The sequence below is a fragment of the Sarcophilus harrisii genome, chromosome 3 (genome assembly GCF_902635505.1).
Source record: "Sarcophilus harrisii chromosome 3, mSarHar1.11, whole genome shotgun sequence".
In the NCBI taxonomy this organism is placed as follows: Eukaryota; Metazoa; Chordata; class Mammalia; order Dasyuromorphia; family Dasyuridae; genus Sarcophilus; species Sarcophilus harrisii.
In genome coordinates, this window is record NC_045428.1 from 59384939 (window position 1) to 59401220 (window position 16282).

Below are 16282 nucleotides of genomic sequence, written 5' to 3' on the forward strand. Positions count from 1 at the left end.
GCTGCCTGTCGTTTACTTTTTTTTTAAATACCCTTTTCCCACCCCAAGACTACCCCCTTTCTCTAGGTAGTCATGGGGCCCGTTTCTATTTTAGTTTTGCCAGAGGGAGATCAAGCCTTAGACTTAGGAATTAAAATTTAAAGCCGAGACAATGTCTTCAGAAAACCTCACACCTATTTTATTGCTGGTTTGGGTTAAGGGAAGGGGGGAAGTATGGCCCTTAAATGGGTTCTCTAATTAAAATAAACTTATAGACGTCGGAAGAAGACAATGAAAGTGCTTCAGCTTTGTTGAGAACAGAACCTATTTCTGGAGCTCCTTAGTCCAGAAATTTAATGAAGAGGGAGAGTAATTCCACCGCTAATAGCACTCCTCAGAGTGTTCAAAATTTCATTGGGATTGAGGAGAGGGTATTAGCCCCTGATCTTGTCAGTGTCTGTCCAGCTTCTCTGCTCTCTTAGCAACAAGAGAGACAAGAATATGCGAACAGGACTAAACCCTCTGATCTTGCCTTTCTCCAAGGAAGAGCTGCCTTAGTACCCCCATTTCCCAGGGTGCCGAGAAGATAAGCCCCGAAACTCTTCTACTTTCCCCTAGTCTCCCCTTCTTTCTTCCCATCCTTCTCAGTTGAAGAGGATACTTAAAAGTGCCACCCCATAGGCGACACCAAGTCTTCCCCTGTTTCCCAAAGCCTGGTGAATTCAGTTTTTGTCCGGCGTCACACACATGTTCCTTGCTACCCGAAACAGCAATGAAATCCGATAATGAAATCAGCTCACCGAAGGGATCACAAGTTCAAAATCCCTCACGACTTATTATTCCTAGCTCTTTGAAACACACACACACACACACACACACACACACCAAAGGGGGATGGGGGTGAAGACTGAGTCAAATAAAACCATCCTGACCCAAATTCTTTGGAGGGGAAAGAAAGCAAAATGTGATTGAAATTATTCCTCCTCTGCTTTCCAGAATAGCCCTATTGATGACCATTTAAATATCAAGCTTCAGGCAAATGAGCGAAACGATCCTAGCTAGACTCGAAGCGCTTGCTATTATAACAGATATTAAGAAGAGGGCAAAAAAAAAAAAAAAAAAATGTGGTTGCATATGTTTTGGACAGCCACTGATGCCCCTGCAACTCTTGCTACTTCGTTTGCTCAACTGAACGATACCTCCTCACTCAAGCTCCACGTACAGACACTACGGCTCTGTTTAGCAAAGTTAAAAAGATTTTCTTTCTTCCCCTTTTTAAAAGGAAAAAGGGGAAAGAAAAAAGAAAGAAGAGAGAGAGAAAAGAAGGAAGGAAAAAAGGAAGGGAGGAAAGAAGAAAGAAGGAAAGGAAAGGAAGGGAAAGGAAAATAAATGAAAAGTCAACTCCCAAGATATTGGGAATAATCTGGGGGTGGCGATAAAAATGTCCTGTCATCGCCTTTCCTTCCCTCTTGCCATCCACCTGCCACGCACAATGCAGGGAAAGGTGCTTGCTCCTCGATCCCCAAGTGATATCCTTTTTAAATACACAGCTTTACATACCTTTTTTTCCCCCTCTTCCTTTTCTAGGTCTGAAGAAGGCAAGTAATTGAAAAACAGCACGAGAGCGAGGAGACGTGTGGACTTGTGGATGGGGCATGAAAGCGATGGGAGAGACTTCAAAGGTTTCAGTAACGACTTTTCAACCTTTATTTATGTGCCTATTAATACAATATCCATCATGTAGATATATATCTTTATCCTTTAAACTGATATGCTGGGAATCAATTAGCTATGCAGATTACATTTCATAAGTTTCCAAATGTTAATCTTCCGGACTCTAGGCTAACGTATATGCATATAATACACACATATATTACGCACACATATATATCCAAATGGTATTATATTTCGTTTGGGAAAAAGAATCTTTTAAAACAATTAATCTCGGGACTACTTGTCTTAACTGCTTCCTAAGGCTGTGGCCAAGAAGTTCTCTGGAAATTGGTTTCTAAATTTTTAGGAGTTCAGTTCCACCGAAGACAAGACAAAACAGCAATAACTGTTGGGCAACTGAGGAAACTAATCATTATAGGACTGGTAATTTGGGAAACTTGTTTGTGGAGTCTATAATTGAAAAGAATTTTTTTTTTTGAGTGACAACTTCAAGGAAATTTCTTCATACTCTTGGACTGGCAGCCTGAGATAGGAGCAACATTTTTTTTTTTAATTTTAAAAACATCTTTCTTTTTTCATTAAAGGTAGCTTTTTATCATAACCATATCCATATCCATAGGGATGGATTTCTTGTTTTTACTTAACCCTATCTTTTGACAGGCAAATTCAGATTTTTAAAAGATTCTTCTAGGAAAAAGGAACCTTCTTTTAAATATTAAAGTATTTTGTGGCTTTTTTTTTTTTTTTTACCAGAAGGAGATTAACTGAATTTATTGTTGTATTCAGAAAGCTCGAACCTAGTCCTGGTTTAGTCGAGTTTTTCCTTTGAAAAGATGATAGGGTTAGGAGAAAATTTATCCAAAACCTTTAATTGAATCTTTCCTTTTGGTCACAGATTTGCCACGGAAATAGCCTGCTTCTGGATGGGAAGGCTCAAGGGAAGCGCAATTTCAGAACTGCTGTTTCTGCTGGGTAATCATTCCCTCCTGTCCCACAGTAACCAGGTCTCCCTGAAGACTTTTATATTGTGCCGCAGAAGGACTGCCTAACCTCTTTTGCTTCTGCTTGTCTCTACCACTTGTTGCTTATACACACACCCAGGCGCTGATTTTTATATATAATATGTTATATTATATATATAATTAAGACTTCACGGACACCGTTGGAGAAGAAAATATTACAAAAGGGGGCATTTCCCCTGAATAGGCAGGCTCGGAGGCTAGCTAAATTCTACCTCCCACCCTCCATCCAACTCATATCTTTTTGTTCTAGATATGTCACCCTAACTTTGTAGCTGCCACAGAATGAAACGAATGCTATGGTGAAGACTCAGCGGCCAAATCTGAGGAGTTCCACACACTAAAAACCCCAAACCCCTCAACCTCCACAACCTCAGCTGTGTGGTAAATTCAATCTTTGCAAGTATATCCCTAAATGACAAAGGTGTCAGCCGGAACAATGCCCTGTTTGTTTAACTTAAGCTGGCTCGTTTTTGTTCTACAACTAAGCCCCAAAAGTGGTCACTAACTTTGACTCTAAATGGGTCCATAACTTTGCCAGTAAGCATAAACTTTCCCCTCTCCCCCCACTTTTCCCCTACCCCTCCACGTACAAGTTTCCGACCAACATCTGACTCCTTGAGTTGTCAGTGAGGAGTCAGTGAGGTTAAAGAAGGAAGCAATTCTTCCACTTCTTTCAACAGATTGTAAATTTCCGAATCAGATTGTGTTTTTAGTTACCTGAAAATACGCATGGATATCAAGTCCCTATTGTCACAGAACACTAAGTTCCTCCCAGGAACTCAACTTCTATTCTTACTCCTGTCATCCTCTCCTGCCTCCGAAGAGACACAGTCCCTTAGATGCAGGCAAGAGCAGGGCACATTGTGTAGGCATTTTGTTTTCAGCACAGAGACTTCTTCACCTCTACCACCACCCCCTTCCAGTGCCAAAAAGCTTTCTCCTACCGGTCTCAAAAAGCTAAGCAAGAGCACCCCTGCTGTTTCTTACCACTATCCCCCTGCATCCTCCCAGAGCATTAAGCGACTTACTTTTCACTACTAAATTTCACATCTCCCTCCGTGGCCCCAAACGGGTGATCATATAATTAGAGCCTACTTTTAATATAAAATAGATATGATTGTTACATTTCTATGATGACCCTAGATTTTTTTTAAATTCCAGGCCTAGCTCCCCCAATGAAGTATTTCCTTGTTTTGGATTAAAAGCATTAAAACACACACACACACACACGGTGAGGAGAGAGAGAGAGAGAGAGAGAGAGAGAGAGAGAGAGAGAGAGAGAGAGAGAATAGTTAGGAAAATATGGTGAAGCTTTGAGGACTTTTGTTTTCTTTTCTTGTATTTTTCACTCACTCTCCTGTTCTAATTTTGTCTTCTTTCTTTTCTTTCTTTCTTTCTTTCCTTCTTTCTTTCCCTCCTTCCTTCCTTTCTTTTCTTTCCTTCAGAAATTTGTCTTACCTAATAGAGACTTTTCCCATAATTCATCTAGCTGAATCATAAATTTAACTTCTGAAAACAAATTCAGGATGTAATAGTATCTTTAGCTTCTCAAGCAACTTCATTTCCCCTATCATTGTCTACATCTTCATCATCATTACCATCCAATTCTTATTTGGAGAAACCTGAATATATAATAATTGACTTTCTGATAGAGGAAGGAAATAGTGATGTTTTCAAATACCTGTGTCTACTACTAATAGTTATAGATTCAGTGCTCCTGTGATTAAGTTTAATATAGAGCATTTACTAATCCAATTAAAAGCACACCTGGCCTGGAAAAGCTTTGTAATTATCAGGGATGTTTTATCTGCTCCCACTAGAAACCGTGAAATCCTTTCTACAGGACTAAAGGACTCTAATATAGGAGTCTTGGCTTATGTGTTGAATCACTCTTTTGGAATTTTAGCAGGGTTTTTGTACTGGAATGGTGAACAGGCATCCTTCCAGTTGTCCTGCCTTCTAGATAAATACCCCCTTTAGTGCTAGAAAAAGTGGAGAACTGTTTACATCAAGGAACAGAGGTTCAATCCTTTGGGGCCCAATTACATAACCTAGTCGAAATAGTATTGAAAAAGAAATGAATATTCTAGTACTGAGTCAAACAGTAAGCAGAGTGAGAGGTTCACACTGAAAGGAGGGAATAAGAAATGTCCTTTGTGCCTCAAGTGTGTGACTTTATTTCTCTTCTATGCCAGGAGCATCCACCAAAGAAATGAGAATGAATCCTGATCATCTTGAGACAAACTTTCCTGTTTTTCTTAAGGATAAGAGTACAAGTTGTGTGGAGGGATGAAAACTTCCTCAGTGCAATTAACAGAGAAACTCCAGCCTGCCGCTTGCCTGAGCCAGAATAAAGTGATCTCTATGTATACACATTAAATGAAGTAGGTCATTGAGGCAATTTGCCTCTTAATTCAGGACCAAACCCACTTTCACCTGGAAAAGTTCAAGAAGTGTTTATCAGGCGGTAGATGCCTAGCATAGTGCCTTGTTCTTTGTAGATACTTAATAAATGCTTGATAAATGTATGTGAATATCCAGATCACTTTCTTTGTCGAGATGGCTAGTTGCAAAATGCATTAAACAAACAAAATACCCTTTTTCCTTGACTAAAAAATCTGAAGGTCTAAGAAAATACAAATGGGACATTAAACACACACACACACACACACACACACACACACACACACACACACCAGCAACAGCAGCAGCAGCAACACCACCACCACTACCATGATCCAACTCCAAACGCATTTTTAAGAGACACAGGCTTGGGGCATTGTTGCCTACGCGAAGTTCCCGTTCTCGATCCAAGAGCCCTGAGGAGGAGCAATCGTTTTCCAATTAGTAACCTGTATACCAGCCAGATTCTGGTTTTCTTCAGAATGGAGAATCTTGGGCTGAAACAACAAGTTTAATAGTGACTGAGGAAAAAGCAGAGATGTCCACTTTTACTGCTGGCTGTCTGCTTGAGGGGGGCGGGGGTTGAGCAGAGTGGCAGTTACCTATCTCCCCTTTTTAGAGTAATACAGAAGTGAAGGGAAGGCCCAAAGTGCTAAGAAAGAGGGAATGCTGGTCATACCAAGAGAAAGAAAAATGAAAATAGCCGGGTAGATTGCTGTGAAAATTGGATATAGATTTAAGATTTGCCAACTTGTTGATTCTTTCATCAGGGGATAGGAGCCTTTGCCCATGATTTGGAAAGTCGTTCTACAAACTTTAGCCGATTTGGCTACAGAAAGCCAACTGCCTGCGGTTGCTTCGAGAACACTAGGTCAGATGACTTCTGGACCAGTAGCCGCATTGCCAGCACCCGCCCCTAATTTGGGTTCCCCTCCTCTGGTGAGAAAGCCAGGGGCTCAGGCATTTCGACTCCCTTTGGGTCAGGATTGCCCACTCTCTTTCATACGAGCAGAATATTAAGAATACTGAATTTTTAGGCTCTCTTGAAAACACACGCACACCTCACAACTCAGAAGACCGCAGGATCTCGGAACTAATCATCAGGAAAGTAAAATTGCCCAGTCCCCGCTCCATCCCTCAAGATTTGATCTCTGCCTTTTGCGCTCTGGGCCAGGAGAGAAAGGAGGAGGAGGAAGGAACTATGTAAGCTTGACACCTTAGACTTTAGTGACCCCGATTTATAATTTAATTTTAGTTTTCGAAAAATGGACTGAGGCGATTCCCAGGTCTCCTTCTTGGTAAAGAGCTATAATCTCTGAAGAAATCAAATTTAGAAATATCCCCTCGGAATCAGAGAAGAAAGACTTCGTTTACCGCACCAATCTGCCCCCTCATTGGCGACACAGAAAGCCTCACTCTTTCCCCCCCAACTTTACAAACTCGTTTTTTTTTCCTTTGAATATTTGTCTAGAATAACAAGTCTATAGAATAACTATAAAGAATGAACTGTGGTTCCATTTCTTATTATTTTTGAAATCTTTTTTTAAAAATTGAAATTGCTCTGAGTTTTAAACCGTTAACCTATACATATAAGTATGGAGACTCCCCCAAATATATAGTGATTAACTTCAGTTAAGTCTTAGCATCTCTCTTTCCTAAATCAGAGCAACTGGCTAAAGTCTAGTTTTTGCTATTTTGGGTTGATGCTCCAACTTTTCTTCTGTTCAGAGCTGGATAAAAAGGTCATGGTATCATCTCCTGTAGTCATATGAGCAAGAAAAAGAGGGATTGTGTAGGTGGGGAGTTTTCCTTGTTTAGAAACTTTTACATGTTGCTTTTTTTCTTTGAAAATGGTGAGTCTTTTCTGAATATGATTGATTTCGGAGGTCCCCAGAGATTCTCCTTTTTCAAGATGAAGCCAGAATGAATATGAGGAAAACTTTATCTCTTCCCGCCCCCGCTTCCCCCGCCCCCACCAGACTTAGGTTCTTAATGGTGTCAATTAGCTGGGGGTAGGCCTTTGAACATCTCCAGAGAAAGATCACTCAAAATTATAGCTATGCTTCTTCGGATCCGAGTGTAAGCTGAGTCTTTTTATGATGCTGTCCATTTCTCGGCATTTTATTTAAAGGACCAAATCGCTCCCACCAAGCAGATCCCCAGATCTCGGTTGATTTTTATCTCGCCTTATGGTTTTGCCTTAATTAGGGGGTGGGGAACTAGAACTAACGTTTAAAAAAACTGTCAAAGGAGGTGGATGGGGGGGGGGGGAGAAGGGGTGGGGGAATGGAGCAAAGGAAAAAATTCAAAAATCGTAAAAGGAAAGGGAGAAGTTTAAGCCCAGAACTCATTGTTTCCTTTATTTCAAAGGGGAAAACCTGAACGATTCTCATCCTTTTGATTGATTAAGGCCTTGAATAACTTGGAGCTCGGGAGTGACAGTTTCTGAATAGACTTTTGCAAATAAAGCGCACTGTGGAGCGCGGGGTTGGCACTTCAGAGTGTAAAGGAGGCGAGTTTGCTGGCACTTACCAAGTTATAAATAAAAGGACATGCACAATAGTACCTTCTTTAAGGACAGACAGTCTTTACAACACTCCTGGCGTCATATCCTGCTGTGGTCACTTCAGCTCCTAGCCAAGACTTAACTCCTTTTCTTTTTCCCCCGCGGTTTAGTTTGAATACTACAATAAATTCCTGAGAACAAATGCTCATGAGCAAAACTTTAACGTATAAAATGCAGTTCGCCAATCTGATTCTATATCTATACGTCTAGATTTAGGTTGCCATTCCCTCAGATTTTAGCTTAAAGAGAGAGAAGAGACTGTTTTATCTCCATCTCCCCCTCCTCCTTCTCCTTTTCCCTGCCCCCCCCCCCCCCCCTCCCCGTCGGTCATCGGACTTCATCACTGCCCTCGGCCTCCTCCCTCCCACCCCCAGTCTGAGGAAACAAAAGAACTTTATCAGCACACAGACTGAACTTTTCCTTTGGTTTGTCCCACACTCTTTGACCAGGGAATCACACAAACAGCTGCACGTTTACAACCATAGTCTAAAGAAAAGGTGACTAGAGGTAACTGACTCGAAGAAATTGTGAGGATCGTGGATGTCTCCTTATTGTAATCGCTCCCCTCAAGTGGCACGGTGCCAAAAGGGGGGAGAGGGAGGGGAGGGAAGGGAGGGAGGGAAGGGGAGAGAGAGAGAGAGAGAGAGAGAGAGAGAGAGAGAGAGAGAGAGAAGAGGGAAAGAAAAGAGAAGAAGGAGAGAAGGGAGAGAGAGACTGCCTGAGAAGCTAGCTTTCCAAGACATTCTGCTTTCCCCTCCTTTGCATTTTCTCCTGTCCACTTCTTCCTATGAAAGGACATTTTATCAAGGGAAGAAGCAATAGACTGGGTCACCCTCCTCTACTGAGGCCTGGATTGTAATGATGAGAAGAGAAAGTTGCAGATTTCACCCAATCAGCTCGTGTATCCTCTAGACGGGACAGTCTCCGCGTTGGCCAATCGCAGCTCAGGGCTCCTGATCGAGCTTTGGGTGAAAGAACTAATAAATACTCCAGAGCAGAGTTCCTTTCACTCTGTATCAACAACAGGAAGAAAATCATTCCTGCCACCATCACTTCCCCCTCCCCACGTCCCCTCCCCCGTTTCATATCAAAGTGTGCCAATCCCTACCCCGTGTTCGAAGTCGCCTTACACCGGCTTGTGCAACGTCCCCAGACTTGCACAAAACTTTGTTGTCGTGGGTTTGGTTTTTCTTCTTTTGTTCCTTCACCCATCCTTTTTCTTCTTTTTGCATCTCGATCAGGAAAGATCGCATCTTGCAGACAAAACGAGAGGGAGAAGTTTCTTTTTTCTCTCTTTAATTTTTATTTTTCGGAGGGGGTGGGGCTTGCTTGATTCGGCGGAGTTCTACATTGCCGGAGCTGCACCCTACTCTTTTTTTTTTTTTTTTTTTTTTAATCCTTCACCTGGGTACTATTTTAAAGTGAAGCTGTCTCCACAATGACAACTCTGGCTGGAGCTGTCCCCAGAATGATGCGACCAGCTCCCGGACAAAACTATCCTCGCAGCGGATTCCCATTAGAAGGTAAGTTTGGCCCCTTCTTCCTCTGGCCCGAACCTAAGGCTGGACGCCTCCGAGCTTAAGAGGGAGAATTTCCAAAGCTCTTCGAGTCTACGTGTGTTTCCTCGGGCACTTCTTGCTTTCAGTTCTGCGTCGTTCTCTTTTAACAAACAAAATCCACTCTTGGAATTAAACAGGACTGGAAGGAAGGAAGGAAGGTCAGAATTTGTCTTTCGATTTGCAAATGTGGAGACGGTTGCTTCTAGCCTCCACACACTTATATCGGTTCTAATGAATTGCTCCCGTTTCCTAACCACTTCTCTCCCTGTTGTCGTTGTTGTTTGGGAGATTCTTTGCTCTAAAACTAAAACCTTCTTGAATCCTGAAGGCAGGCAGCACGTCTCCGGTTCTGAAATGAGTGGGAATGGGTCAGGGCTATCTTTTGGTTCTCAGCATCTTGTGTCAAACCAGTACTACTTAAAATCCTAAGGCAATGTTTTTGTTTTCATCGTCTTCATCTCGGATGTAGTTCTGGTCATTTAAAATTCACCCTAACTCCAAAATATTTCACATCCGTTTAGGAAATCAGATCTACCTAACATTTCTGGGATGGATTACAGTAAATTTTTTAAAGAGTTAGTTTCCATGCTTGAGTTGTAAGACGTGTAACGTAGTATAATTTTGAAGTAAATATCATTCATATCATTTACCAACATAATAGAACGTAACATAATTTAAAATGAGAGTATATAAGACTCAGCATAATATGATGAGATATACAGTATATTATATATATAGGTATGAATATGATATACAGTGCACTCGTCCTCTAGTCTCATATGGTCTTTCCAAGCCATTTCTAATTCATTTGTGAGTTTCTTCTATTTTAAAACTCCCAAAGAAAGAGAAAAAACCGTAACAGGTGAAAAAACTCCAGGATGATTTGGTCTTTCACTGAGCTATTTTGGTTCAATGGTCCAGTCACTATCTAGAACTGTCAGATTGTCCAAAACCCCTGGTAAATGGAACAATTGAAACGGAGGGCTTATTTTCTTAGAGAAGAAGCAATGGTGGATCGCTTTCATTTGTGGGGTGTCTTTTATATGAAGTGCTGATCTGGGGGGGAGGGAGTTCACCAACTCTTTACTAAAATCCTTTCTCAACTTTTCCAAAGTTACTAATCCTTGACTCCCCAACCACTGAAGGAAACGCAGTGTATTATAATAATTACTATTTGACAAGTGGTTTATATCTTTTATTAAGGCCATTTTGAAGCGATTCCCCATCTCCTCCTTTTTCAGAGTTCTAATCATCCAGGAGAAAGTCTCGGGTCAAATAGTCCATGAAGGCAACTATATTAACACCACCATGAGATTCTAGTTGTAAAATGCTAGTCCCTATAATGCTGTAATTGTTAAACGCTTGTGTAACTGAATCTAGTTTTTTTTTTTAAATTCATTTTAAGTAACATTTCTACTTTCCCCTCCCTCTCTTCTTTTTTCTAAGTGTCCACTCCTTTAGGACAGGGTAGAGTCAACCAGCTCGGTGGCGTTTTTATCAATGGCAGGCCACTACCCAACCACATCCGTCACAAGATAGTGGAGATGGCCCACCATGGCATCCGGCCCTGTGTCATCTCTCGGCAGCTGCGGGTGTCCCACGGCTGCGTCTCCAAAATCCTGTGCAGGTATCAGGAGACTGGCTCCATTCGACCGGGGGCCATCGGGGGCAGTAAACCCAAGGTGAGGATTCTAGGCCAGCTAAAGTTGGCTGTTGTCTTTCTCTGATTCTTTTTGGTTGAATGTTGGGTAGGTTGGGGAGCACAGGCGGGTGAGAAGTTTTTCCTGGGTGAAACTTTCAGTGCAAATGTTTCTATCTCCAGAGAAGTGCTCGATGCTGTCGGGGACTGTTTCTATCATGTACCAAGTGAATTAAATCTTGAGAGAACAACGTCGTCCCTTTAGACAAGAAATGAGTTTGGATTTTTGCCGAGAACTGAGTGTACAAGTTATTTTAATATATTCACACACCCTTCCCCAAACTGTGCAAGCTTTATAGGCCTACCTGTTGAAGGCTTTTCTATAATTCCTTATCTTACCACCTCTTTCCTTTTACAATCTCCTCAATACTCCCCCCTTTCTTTACACACACACACACACACACACACACACACACACTTTCTCCAGCCTGCTTTCACTTTATGGTGTCTGGCAGTCGGAGTCTATTCGCACAACCAACTTAAAATTGTCCAGGGGTGGAGAAGAACAGAAAGTCTAGGTGACTTTGGAACAAGCAGATGAAAGGTTGAAGATCAGTTTTCCGCTACAATTTTCCAGCACTTTCCTGGTTTTCTTCAAGGAATCTCCCACCCCTTCCTTTTCTTCTCACCGAAAATTCTGCACATTTTTTGGGGTGCGAGATAATATCAAGAATCTTCATCTGTTAGTCCTAAAATAAAGCCACGGAACAGGGACGTCTAAGCTATTTTTCATATATATAATCAAAAGGAGAAATAAAGCAAATTCACGGAAAAAAAGAACAGAACTCAGTGATATTTGTAGGAAAATGAAAATTCTGCAACCTACTTCTAATTATCTATTGATTTAAAAATTAATTATCCTTTTAAAAAATCAGGGAAACAGTTTCTCAACCATGTAGCCACTTTGCTTACTATTCTTCGGTCAGTTAAGGAGACTGAAGCTTCTAGGTTTAATATTTCCCTAGGCTATCTCTCCAGGGTCCAGTTACTTTAGTTTCGTGTTCCCGCAGATTCGGCTGAGATGCCCTCCGCCCTCCCCATATAGTGGCAATAAAGATGGGTCGTGATGAGGAATCCCTCGGAGTTATTACTTCGAGTTTACGGCCCGACCTTTTCATTAAGCCTAGTGGACAACGGTCTGAGAATCTGGTTTACAGTTCTTTGCCTTTGTCTCAGTTCCTTTCCTAGGAAAATACTCTCACTGAGTCGGTCGTTTTTGCTATTTAAGAATGAACTTTGCAAAGGAATTAGAGTAGGCAACTAGAGTTCGAGAGCCCATTTGGGAAGGCTGTGGAAGTAGTAGTCCTTCTACACTGTTAGCGGCCAACCGTATCAACTTTATGGCTCTGTCTGTTTGCTCTATTAAAGCAGGTGACAACTCCTGACGTTGAGAAGAAAATCGAGGAATACAAAAGAGAGAATCCGGGAATGTTCAGCTGGGAAATTCGAGATAAGCTGCTCAAAGACGCGGTCTGTGACCGAAACACCGTCCCCTCAGGTACTGAAAGCCATTCGCATTCCTCCCAAGCCCAGATTTTAGTCCCTGCTCCTCCTAGTCCACTGGCTCAAGTAGTAACAGCCTGGTATAGAGTAATTGGGCAAGGCGATGGGGAGGGGATATCTAATAAGGAGCCAGCTCCCGGGGCCAGGAAATATTTAGGAAACCTGGATATTAATAACCTTTATCCTGGGAAGGCTAGTTGCTCCTCGAAGCCGCAGGGGAAAGTTACTAAGCAGCCGCGAAATAGACTGCCTGTAGGCTAGGCACAGGAGGAGAGAGACCCGGGAGGCAAAGTGTTTATTAATATTGATGGTCTGTTTTAAAAAGAAACAAATGTTTTTGTAACCCCATCATAAAGGAAATAGGGGACATGCCACCGGAGACTTTTCAATGTCTAGGAAGGAAGATGTAGAGCAACCATCCCATAGCTGAGGCGTCTCTACTGGGGGAGGAGGTGAAAGAGGAGCAGAGGGGAGGAGAGAGAAAGAGAGTTTGTTTTTAATTAGATGGAAACTACTTTTCCCCCTTCTCCCTGCGAGAAGAGATATTTCAGAGCATGGATTTGTTTACCAGACTGGAATCTGGAAAAAATAAATGAAGGAGAATGCATTTTTCTTTTGATTTTACAATAGCAAACTATTCTGGAGTTGAAATCGAAACCCTTCATGCCCTTAAAAAAAAAAAAAAGTTTACTTTCTGTGCAGAACTTGGTTGTGGTATCCTCTGAAAACGAACACGGTAGTTCAATATTTTCTGCTCCACAGAGTTCCTTGGCCTGGGACACTATGACCGGAGTCCTTAGGGCCAAGGGAAATCCTTCCTAAAAGTCAAAGAACGAGATGTATGTAGTTTGGCGTCCTCAACTTAGCTCTGCACCGTTTCCGTGGGTCACAATAAACTGTCTAAATCGGTTCTGGGGATGCGGAACAGGCGATTGTGTACATTATTTCATTTATCGGTAGGAACTTCCCAAGAAACAAATCTGGGAGATTTTGAAGGTTGTTTTCAGATAGCCTGGGGAAGTACTTGGGGGATATTTCACTTCAGCAACCCCTTCAGGGTTCCAACTTTTCCATTTCCCCCCTTTAAAGTGAGCTCCATTAGCCGTATCCTGAGAAGTAAGTTTGGAAAAGGAGAGGAAGAAGATGCAGAAATTGAAAGGAAGGAAGTGGAAGAGAATGAAAGGAAGACCAAACACAGCATTGACGGGATCTTGAGCGAAAGAGGTAAAGGAGCGAGTTTCTTTGCTTTTGAACCCTGATCGCACTCGGAGGCTTAGAACCTGGAGATTCATAGGTTTTAATTGGTTTTCCTGCCCACTTTTTTTCCCCTTTCAATTGCTACTCAGGTACTTTAGGTGGTTTTCATGGAAGATCATAGAAACATTATTTGTCATTATTTGCTACAGTACAGGTACTGGTAGATCCAAAAGAAAAGAGAAAGATGGACTGCGACCCTCCCCTTTGTTTTTCCCCCCTTCCCCGAATCCATTATCTTTCTGTCTTCCCCACTCTGATTGCATTGTTCAGAAAAATGATCAGGACACTGATGTTGAGAGCGTAGTGTTTGTTACCTGGAGGACTTAAATCCTATTACTTGTCTTGACTTCGGATGTAAGAGTGTCGGAGTTTGCTGTGGTAGATCCCTCAAGGTGCTTTAGGGGACCTGGTTGTCCAATGGAAAAGATTCATGTGAGGCTAGAGTTGTTGAAATATTTTTGTATGTTGAAGTAAATGCAAAGAAGACCTATGTTTCACAACTCAAGCCATTCTTAGCTCTAAGATATGAATTGGGGGAGGGGAGCAGAGGAGAGAAGAGAGAGGAAGGGGGCGAGAGAGAGAGAGAAAGAGAGAGAGAGTTTGGAGAGGATTCACCAGCAGGAAGATAGGAAGAAAGGCAAGGGAATAAGGAGAAATCACTTTTTGAAGTTTCAAAGGAGTAATGAGCAGTATAAATCCAAATGAATTTTTAATAATCCACTTGTACATTTATAGAGATTTAAATTGTCCTATTTCATTTATTCACTTTTTTATATTGTTACACATGGAGTGTGTTGTATGTAAGAGATTGTTAAATGAGGCATATATTTTATATCTCTTCCACATCTTTTGATTTCTAGTTCCACTGGAAGAAAGATCCATGATGATGTGTAGTGATGTGTAGTAGTAGAAAGCAAATGGAGAAAAAGCCTAATCTTATTAGTTGTATTTTTGTAAAAATCAAAGGGAAGGGGATACTTTTCTAGATGTGCCTAAATTCTGTAAAATTTAACTTTATCTAATAGTGACTTTTTAAAATGTTCATTTGTCTAAAGTCACTAATAAAATAAAAAAGAAAGTTAATCTCATTAAAATTGGGGGAAGGGCTCTTCACAGTGAGTAGAGTTAGGTGAACAAGTAGATTTTTTTGGGAGGCTTAAGATTTGTCAGAACACTTTCCAATGATGAGCCCATCACCCAAGAAATTCTCTCTCTCTCTCTCTCTCTCTCTCTCTCTCTCTCTCTCTCTCTCTCTCTCTCCCCCTCTCTTTCCCCCTCTCTCTCTCTCTCTCTCTCTCTCACACACACACACACACACACACGCCCCTGCACAAAACAGTTTACTTACAAGACAGTTGAATGGTGGAAAGGAATGTTTGTGTTGCTTAGAGTACTCATTTGCCTGCCTGTCACTTGGCTTTTCCTCATTTTAAAAGTTAGGCTGGGAAGTATGATCTGGGGTCTCCTTCATTAATGAACTTTTGGGGAATGTCCAAGAGTCTTATTTTCAGTAGTCTGTGTTACCACTACATTTGATTAAAGTAACCAAAAGCCCAGTTAGTTTTCTGTGATCCTCCTTGAAGGAGCTGGGGTTTCAACCTTCCATTCAGATCTTTCAGGGTGATACTTATCATATGGAAGCTTAAAGATGTCTTTCTGTCTTTTTCTAATTCCTAGTCAGGCACCATTTCCTTTCAACCTAACCTTCATGTGAACTAATGGAATTTTTATTTGTAAAAGCAACCTAAAGTACATTTAGATTGACTACAAGTCAAGTTCCATATCTAGGGAGGCTAGATGCTCAGAAATCGCTATAAAAATAATCAAAGAGTAAATCAAATTAAACCTCAGGCTGAGAGGAAGATAGATTTTTTTGCTGTTTGCTTTTTTCCTCTACTAAAGTAAAATTGATGAGCGTCCTTAAATATGCTTCATTTCCAACTCCTATGTAACCTGTCTTCCAGAGCTTTTACTGGCTACCGAGTGGAGTGACCAGGTTTTATTGCTGCCCCACGGCAGGGCCAGGGGAAGAAGGGGGAGCAAAGGAAACAAAAACTAAAAGAGCAATTATTTTTGGATTGAGGGGAAGAGTTTTGAAGTTTTTGTTAGTCAGTTATTGAGAAGACAGAAGAGAAGGAGAAAGAGAGGGAAACAGAAAAGAAGAGAGGAAAGAATGAAAGGCGAGGGGAGAAGAGGAGAGAGAAAGGAGAAGTGGAGGGAGAGGAAAGAAGAGGAAAGGAGAGAGAGAAAAAAGGAGAGGAGAAGAGAAGAGAGAAAGGAGAAAAGGAGAAAAGATAAGAGAGAAAAGATGGAGAGAAATAGGAGGGAGGGGAGAGGAAAAGAAGAGAGAAGCTTCTTCGTGTCTAGCACTTTGGTCCTTACTTGTTACTGGCAGCCCCCTAGCTCTCTAGAATGCCCTTTTCTGCACATAGTCAGGGGAAGGAGAGGAGACAAAAAGTACCAAATGAGCTGGTCAAACATTTGTACAACTTTTCCAGCTTTTACAAAGAAGGCCTTCTATACACAATCTACACTTGGAGATGAACTTGGAAAACAAAGAGGGTAGAGTCCATTGAAACTCACACTTTAGCTTTGCCCAGACAAAGCTTCAGCTAGCAGC

The 16282-nt window shown here is 41.6% G+C and overlaps 1 protein-coding gene across 1 annotated transcript in view; it reads left to right on the plus strand.

Moving 5' to 3' along the window:
* The first annotated feature begins 9034 nt into the window (after window positions 1-9034).
* Window positions 9035-16282, plus strand: part of PAX3 (paired box 3) — a 105561-nt gene continuing 98313 nt past the window's right edge. The window contains exons 1-4 of the mRNA XM_031957969.1: window positions 9035-9167; window positions 10650-10885; window positions 12271-12400; window positions 13495-13629. Coding sequence (XP_031813829.1) covers window positions 9083-9167; window positions 10650-10885; window positions 12271-12400; window positions 13495-13629 — 586 coding nt within the window. The 5' untranslated portion in view covers window positions 9035-9082. The remainder of the gene's footprint in view (window positions 9168-10649; window positions 10886-12270; window positions 12401-13494; window positions 13630-16282) is intronic.